Source organism: Medicago sativa, chromosome 6 (genome assembly GCF_051527215.1).
Source record: "Medicago sativa cultivar Bolivia chromosome 6, Bolivia_mono, whole genome shotgun sequence".
Taxonomy (NCBI): domain Eukaryota; kingdom Viridiplantae; phylum Streptophyta; class Magnoliopsida; order Fabales; family Fabaceae; genus Medicago; species Medicago sativa.
In genome coordinates this window covers 20,015,849-20,024,178 of record NC_140754.1, presented here as the reverse complement: position 1 = coordinate 20,024,178, position 8,330 = coordinate 20,015,849, and the positions used below count along the sequence as shown (strand labels likewise).

The window sequence follows — 8,330 nt, the reverse complement described above, 5'->3', positions numbered from 1 at the left end:
TCAGGGGGGTTCCAACCTATAATTCGGGAGTAACTTTGAAGAGTACTCCTTAACGCACCCATTTATGGTATCAACAAGGCAACATGAATCGTTAATTGATGGGCTGTTCATGAATTTGAATAAGAGGAACTCAATCTTTTCATCTCCAACCTCGAAGGTTATTTTTCCCTTCTTGACATCTATAATAGCACCAGCGGTGGCTAAAAAGGGTCTTCCTAGGAGGATAGGGATGTGAGAGTCTTCACTTATGTCCATCACCACAAAGTCAGTGGGAATGTACAGCTGACCAATTCTTAGAGGAACATCCTCCAGTATTCCAACTAGGTATTTTATGGATCGGTCAGCTAGTTATAGGGACATTTTTGTTGGTTTCAACTCTCCTAGATTGAGCCTCTTGTAGATAGACAGAGGCATGAGACTCACACTAGCACCTAAATCACAGAGAGCTTTATCAATGACGTAGTTGCCAATAACACAAGGAATCGAAAAACTCCATGGATCTTTCAATTTAGGTGGCATCTTGTTCTGAATGATAGCGCTACACTCCTCAGTGAGTGCTACAGTATCATCGATTTCAACCTTCCTCTTATTTGTCAGAATTTCTTTTAAGAATTTCGCATAAAAGGGCATTTGAATAATAGCCTCAATGAAAGGGATGTTAACATGGAGCTTTTTCAAGAGGTCAACAAACTTTTTAAATCGTCCCTCACTCTTTGATTTAGCTAGTCTTTGAGGGAATGGGATTGGAGGTTTGTAAGGAGGTGGAGGTACATATGGTTTCTCTTTTTCTTCCTCAACTCCCTCCTTTCCTTTTGAGGTTTGCTCACTCTCAATAGGCGCATACTCTTTCTCAGTGCCTTTCCTCTCACTAGGATTCCCTACCTCTTTTCCACTACGCAGGGTAACAACATTCAGCTCCCCTTTTGGGTTTGGTTGAGGTTGTGCAGGGAAAGTTCCTGAAGGTGCAGCTGCTCGTTGTTGGGCCACTTGTGCAATTTGCGTTTCCAACATTTTGTTATGGGTGGCCAACATGTCAACCTTAGATGCAAGCTGCTTAATCATTTCATTTGTGTGAATGTTTTGATTCAGGAACTCCTTGTTCTGTTGGGACTGAGCCATGATGAAATTTTCCATCATCAGTTCCAGGTTAGACTTTTGAGAAGCAACTGGGGCTCCTCTTTGACCTTGGAAACCAGGGGGTGCAATGGGTGCAAGATTTTGCGCATAGGTGGGATTGATATTTTTTATATGGGAAATTAGGATTTATTTGCCCGTATGGGTTTCCATGCGCGTAGTTTGCCTGCTCCGTACCGACTAACAAATGACACTCGGTAGGAGTGTGTCCAGGTGTACCGCAAATCTCACAGTTAGGGGCCACAACGACCACGGGGGCAGGTGGAGTGATGGTTAGACTATCTATCTTTTTATATAGCGCATCAACTTTAGCGCTCAGATGATCAAAACTGCTAACCTCGTACATCCCTGCATTGGGTTGACCTTTTTCAGCTAGAGCGCGTTCGCTCCCCCATTGGTAATGGTTCTGGGCCATATCCTCGATCAGGCCCCAAGCCTCAGCAAACGGCTTGTTCATTAGAGCTCCTCCTGCAGCGGCATCGATAGTCATCCTTGTGTTATACAGGAGACCATTGTAAAAGGTATGGATGATCAGCCACTTTTCCAACCCATGATGCGGGCAAGCTCTCAAAAGATCTTTGTATCTCTCCCACACTTCAAAGAGCGACTCTCCGTCTTTCTGCCTAAAGCAAGTAATTAGGTTCCTCAATTGTGCCTTTTTGCTCGGCGGGAAATACCTAGCGAGGAACGCCTTTTTTAATTCATTCCATGTCGTTATGGAATTTGACGGTAGGGAGTTAAGCCATGCGCTGGCTCTGTCCCTGAGGGAGAAAGGGAATAAACGTAAACGAATGGCTTTAGGGTCGACGCCATTCACTTTCAACGTATCAGCGAACCGCACAAAGGTAGCAAGGTGCAAGTTCGGGTCCTCCGTTGGGTTTCCGGAGAACTGATTTTGCTGAATTATCTGCACTAAGGAGGGTTTGAGCTCGAAGTTATTCGCCGCAATGGCAGGGCGAACAATGCTCGTATGAGGCTCCTCCTCAGAGGGCACAGCGAAATCCTTCAGTCGCCGATTATCGTTGTTGTTGTCGCCCATTTCTGATTGAGTCTCAGACTGCGACGGGGTATCAATGAACAATCGACGTCTAGCTCGAAAGTAGCGCTCAATTTCGTCAAAGAAGTTGACTAGATTTTCGGCACTTCGGGTTTTTCGCATGCAAAGTTTTTTTTTTTAATAAATAAAAGGGCCTTAGTCTAAACGGTGTAACAACGGAGTAGCGATATTGCCAAAAATTGGTCCCCGGCAACGGCGCCAAAAACTTGACAGGGCCGCAAGTGTACGGCTATGTCGGTTTTAGTATAAAAAGTATCGTATCCACAAAGACCAATTTAACAACTACCTAAGTTCGCTGTTACTGTGTTTATCTAAGGCGAGATCAAAATACTTTGGAATTTGCACGGAATAAAATAGGTTTTAATTAATTTATGGACAAGTAGAGACCAAAACGAAGGTTTCCGTCGACTTCCGTCACTCACGTAAATCATTGCGCTAATTAAATGGTAACGAGAGAATTAAAACTACTTGTAGAATTTATCGAACAAGAGACAACGTTTGCTTTCGCAACACGTTGTCGGAAGTTTTAGACGCGTAAAACACCTACTTTCGTAGCGTATAGTCACAGGCCTAAAAATTCCTTTTTCTAAATTCAATAAACTCTTAATTAAAAGAAAAGAAATGCTTTCGCTTTAACCTTTTCTATCAAAAACTTGATATTTTTCTATGTCGGATATCGTTTTCGCCCTTTCGATGTGTAAACGATATCTCGGTATCTCTACTTTCATAGTAGACTTTTAACAATTACAAAACAGAATTTTCAAAACAAATATTTAGATCCTCGTTAAAATAAAAAGGCGCGCATATTACATGAGTTCCGTCGGTACGAGGGAACCTTCGTTTTGGACTCAATTTAACTACTCACACATATTAAAATAATACTCTAAATTTATCTTCGATGAATTCATACTAAAGAAAATAAATAAAAGGAACCAAACCTGTATAAAAGCTGGATACGTTAAAGGAAAAGAATAGTTACGGCAAGCATCAAATGAAATGATGATAAAATAAGAATAGCATCAGCCAGGCAAGCACGCAGCATTGGTTAATTGAACACAATCAGCAACTAGCAGCAAGCAAATAGTAATTGAAATGTAAACTGAGTGACGCAGCCACAAGTAAATGAAATGGAATCAAAGTATATATGTCACAGCAATATGATGGGAATCCAAATATATAAGTAGCGATAGAATTAAATAGACGTGGCAATGGAATTATGAATAGTAATTGAAATTGGAATAGTATTTGAAATCAAATGAGTGCATAGGGCTGAATGAAAATTGCAGAGAAATAAAGGTTCGTCAAAAATAATATTGTGCTGTCGCTAGGGTTTTCAAGAAATAATAAAATAAAATTGAAACTTAAAAACTAGGGTTCTGAAAATTGCGGTAGCTAAAGATCTCACAACTGAGTGTCTCATGTGCTTTTAAAGTGTAATTCTTGAGCAGAAAAATTGCCAAAGGTCGTTGGGCTTGTGACACATGATTTCTTTCTTTTTCCTCCTTTTTCTTCACTTCTGCTTTTTACACCTTATGTTCCTGAAACACATCAAAGTACTAGCTAGAAGACATACAAAACACAATACACGACCCTAAAATAAATAAAAATTAAACTATCTAGACAACGTATTTTGCGTGTTATCAATGACATTATGATTTTTTGCACAGGATTAAAGAGTAATATCCGAGAACTTCTTTATATTTTTCACAAATATTCAGCGGTGTCGGGTCAGATTGTGAACAATGCTAAAAGCCGTTTTTTCACGGGTAACATGTCTGTAGCTCGTAAAAATATGATTGCTGGTCTGTTGGGATTCAATGCTGGGGCTGTTCCTTTTCTTTATCTGGGTTGTCCTATCTTTCAAGGGAAACCAAAGGTGGCTCATTTCCGAATGATTACTGACAAAATTAAAAACAAATTAGCTACTTGGAAAGGAAATATTTTCTCAATTATGGGTAGGGTGCAGCTTGTTAAATCAATAATACATGGGATGCTTGTTTATTCCTTCCATATTTATTTTTGGCCTAGACGCCTACTGCGTTTGCTGGGCACTTGGCTAAAGAATTTTATATGGAGCGGTGATGTGCTTACTAAAAAAATCTGCACTATTTCGTGGAGTGTGATGTGTCGTTCTTGGGAAGAAGGTGGGCTGAATCTCAAGCCTACGAGATTGATTAATGAAGCGTTAATTTTTAAGTTGTCGTGGGACTTATTGGACGGCAATTCTCAATGGTCCATGCTTTTCAAGAGGCGTTACTTCTCTAATGCTTTTCACGCTTCAGGCTATTTGGTGGTTTCGAAATTCCTTGAGATTTTCTTCTTCGACACCATCGTTGCATTCCGCCAAAATTCGTATACACTCCTTTATTGCATTGTCTAGAAATTTATCCAAAGGTAAGTGTATTCCTTCCGATCTAGCTTTTCTTGACTCTTTTGCGGTTTCTCCAAATTGTCGTCAAGTCAAAGATATTATTATGGTTTTGTGGAAAGCACCTACAGCTCCATGGCTCAAAGTAAACACAGATGGCTCTGTCATTGGTGAGAATGCCGCTTGTGGGGGCTGTTTAGGGACAGTCTATGTACTTTCCGTGGTGCTTTCTCCTGCAACATTGGCTCTCAGTCTGTTTTTTATGCGGAGGTCCTTGCCATTATTATCGCCATTGAATTTGCGGCCAGCAAGGGATGGAGACACATATGGGTTGAGAGTGACTCATCTAGTGCTATTTTAATTTTTTCGAATCCTCTTTTGGTGCCGATTAAGTTACGTAACAGATGGCACAACGCTCGACAGTGGGGGATTCAGGTTATTTCATCTCACATCTTCCGTGAAGGGAACTGTTGTGCGGACAAGCTAGCTAATATGGGGCATTCCATGGTTGGAGAGACTTGGTTAGATGCGCTTCCTGCTGATCTCAAATATGACTTCTTTCGGGATAGATGTGGTTTACCAAATTACAGATTCCCCTAGTATGTTTTTGTAGTTTGGTTGTTTTTTTTCTATGGTTGTTTGTATATATTTTTCTTTCCTTGGAGGGTTTTGGTTTGGTCCCCCCTCCTTTTGTATTTTCCCACTTTTTTTAATAATATTTTGAGTTAGGCGGTATAGGATGGAGGTCTCTCGGGGTGCCAACCTAGTTGGGATGTCGACGATGCCGCTTGATGCCTGTCCTTTCTCCTGGTTTATCAAAAAAAAAAATAGTCTCTAAACTATATGTAAATCGTCAATTTAGTCCTTAAAATCTACAAAAATCAATCATTTCCGTCCATAATATCTTAGTAGCAAGGACTAAATTGATGCATTTCATACAATTTAAGGACTATGTAGTATATTTATATCATTTGTAGGTTAAATTGGTGTAGGTCTAAAATATTGCAGTGATGTTAGGATGATTCATTTAGAAATATTGAGAACACTCATAACACTTTTATCTCTTTATATTTTAGATCATTGTCATGGGAGACTGTTTTTTTTTTTTTTTTACAATTGTCATGGGAAATTGTTTCAGCGTAAGGTGTACTAAAATCAACCCATCAAGATCACAGAAACATACAATCAGTCAAGTTTACTATACAAACAGCAGAAAACAGAAACCAACAGTAGAAAAACACAAAATATGATTAAGCCTTCAAAATTGGTAATCATAATCGAAAGTAATATATTTCGACTTTAACCATCAAAAGAATAGAAGTTTGACCCTTTCACAAAGTGCATGAATGTTTTCCTCTTTGTTCTGAAAAATGTGTTGATTCCGCTCTTTCCATATGACCCAAACAACAACGATCCAAATCATATTAAGGGAATAACAAACTTAAGCCGTTCCTTTTGCATATTAATAATGCATTTGGAGAGATTGTATAGGATTTATAACGCATTGACGTGCCTACATAGTTGTGATAATGGGATGTCAATGTGTTACGTACCATGACGATAAAACTAAAATATTCACTCTTAATTTTAATGCAAGTAACCAAACTAATTCAATAAAAAAAACATATATCTACTAAATCACCATAGAAATAATAATCATCATCATAGAAATAACGAACAAATAAAACTTTTATCTTTAGCTACAATAATCTGCTACAATTTACATACAAACAAATATCATCCATTAGAAAATAGTGGATGAAAACATACTATAACACCAAAAATATATAAGTATGTCCCACATGACATGTATGTAATAATAATTTTCTAATAAATCTTAATAAATGTATTCATTGCTCAAACTCTTCCTGGTGGGTTGGGGTCATGGTGGTTGTTTGCACCTGTCCCTGGATAGTCCTCTATTTCCAAATTCTTCCTTTCCTTTACCATGAATTCTTCTCCTTTACCAAATGAATCTTCCCCAATACTTAATCCAATAACATTTTCCTAATATTGAGAAAAGCTATAACAAGTTAGACCCTTAATTTGGTTAAATAATTAGAAGCAAAATATAAAGCTTGCTAGAGGAAATTTGAAATTAAGAATATTAAAGAGTTCAAGAATTAAAATATTTTTATAAGTTCATATGGGTCATACTTACAACCTTAACTAGTGAAGTTTGCATTGGCCTGGATTTTTCATCCTTTGACAAAAATCTTCCTGCAAAAAATAAAATGGAAAATAGATATGTTTATTAGTGAACTTAATTAATAAAAAGTAATAAGGAGATGGACAAATTCCATATACAAATAAATAATTATATTTAAATTTTTTTTTATACATACTCGTTGTTTGGAGAGAAGAAGATGAAAGAAGAAGACATGCGAAAACCATAAAGAATAAGAGACAGTGCAGGGCAAATTTGTTGAACATGTTGAACAAAAAAGAAAACGTAGATAAGATAAGAGCAAAGAAATATAGTGATGATAAGAGAAACTATGTGAATACAATGCATATATAGAATCCTCATAAGACATGAAATTTGTTTGTATATGAAATGTCCTTTATGTCAACTTCAATTTGAACATTTTTGTAATTTCTGTGTGTACAAATATATGGTTGTTCAATTGTTGAAATGATTCCATTTGTATGGTCAACTTTTAAGGTTTTTCTAGATGTACCTTCTCCACATGATTAATCATAATTTCATTTGTATTTAACAAAATATTAATGCATGTCTCCACATGATTAATCATAATTTCATTTGTATTTAACAAAATATTAATGCATGTTTAGTACAATCTCAAGTTTTGGATTCTTGCTTAGATAGAAGAGTTATAAAATCAAATGCAAAGCACTTACTTGTTCATGGATGCTCATAGGTGTTGCATATAGAAGTGTGTGTTATGGAGAATATGTTTGGAAAAAAATAATTTTAAATTAATTTGATTATAATAGAAATTCAAAGTGAAGTGATTTCTGTTATAACAATTTAGATAAAAACAAGTTTTATTAGTACAAATTAAAAGTTTTACCTGAAATTTAGTGTGTTTCAACCTACAAAGAGAGAATAGCACTTTTAATCAGGGCTATTTAAGAGTAAGGCCATCAAGGCAAATCGTCTTAAGCTTCAAAAAAATTATAAATAATAAAATAAAAAATAATTGCCTGATAAAAATGTTTCGTATCCTACTATTCATTCAAATTTGTTTGATAAAAAGGACTGTTATTGTACTAAAATTAATAAAATACTATATAAAATTTACTAAATAAAATATCTTATATAGAAGCCTCTAAATGCTCACAGGCTCCTCAAATTTTCAACAAAATAAATACCTCGTGGGTCCTAACTCTCGATTGTTGATCGGGAGTTAAGTACTTATATAGAAGCGGAAGTTAGGATCCACATTGTATTGAACATAGAGACAGAAGTATAACACAGAACAGAAGCATGATATAAGCATATGCATTGTCATAACTCAATCAAACACTCAAAATTCAACATTCAACATTCGACCTTCTAAATTCATTCATCAGAGTTGTGCCGTAAAATTTGTGACATTCAACCAAATTCATGCACATTCAATTGCAAACTCATTCTTCATTCTCCAAATCCGTGATATAAAATTGATATGAAACATGTCCAAAATACCAATATACAAAGTGACATAAATGTTGTGTATTAAAATACCAATATACATCTAAATCATTATAATCGAGTGGAAATATCAAAATGAAAAAAATTTACTATTGAGTCGCCTATTCTGCATA

General features: G+C 36.4%; 1 protein-coding gene, 1 non-coding gene and 1 pseudogene across 2 annotated transcripts; 1 reads left to right on the top strand and 2 right to left on the bottom strand.

Annotated features, from left to right (window-relative positions):
• LOC146913548 (uncharacterized) lies at window positions 1–630 on the bottom strand (annotated as a pseudogene).
• A 1,049-nt stretch (window positions 631–1,679) lies between these two features.
• Window positions 1,680–1,785, top strand: LOC146913547 (small nucleolar RNA R71). The gene has a single exon (XR_015017169.1). It is a non-coding gene; the product is annotated as a small nucleolar RNA R71 (small nucleolar RNA).
• Window positions 1,786–6,227: 4,442 nt separating this feature from the next.
• On the bottom strand, window positions 6,228–7,055 carry LOC146913546 (uncharacterized). Its single transcript, XM_085720034.1, has 3 exons — window positions 6,905–7,055; window positions 6,724–6,779; window positions 6,228–6,566 (listed from the first exon to the last, which is right to left on the bottom strand). Exons 1-3 carry the CDS (start codon window positions 6,990–6,992, stop codon window positions 6,417–6,419), a joined length of 294 nt encoding a protein of 97 aa, XP_085576160.1. The 5' UTR covers window positions 6,993–7,055; the 3' UTR covers window positions 6,228–6,416.
• Window positions 7,056–8,330: the final 1,275 nt, after the last annotated feature.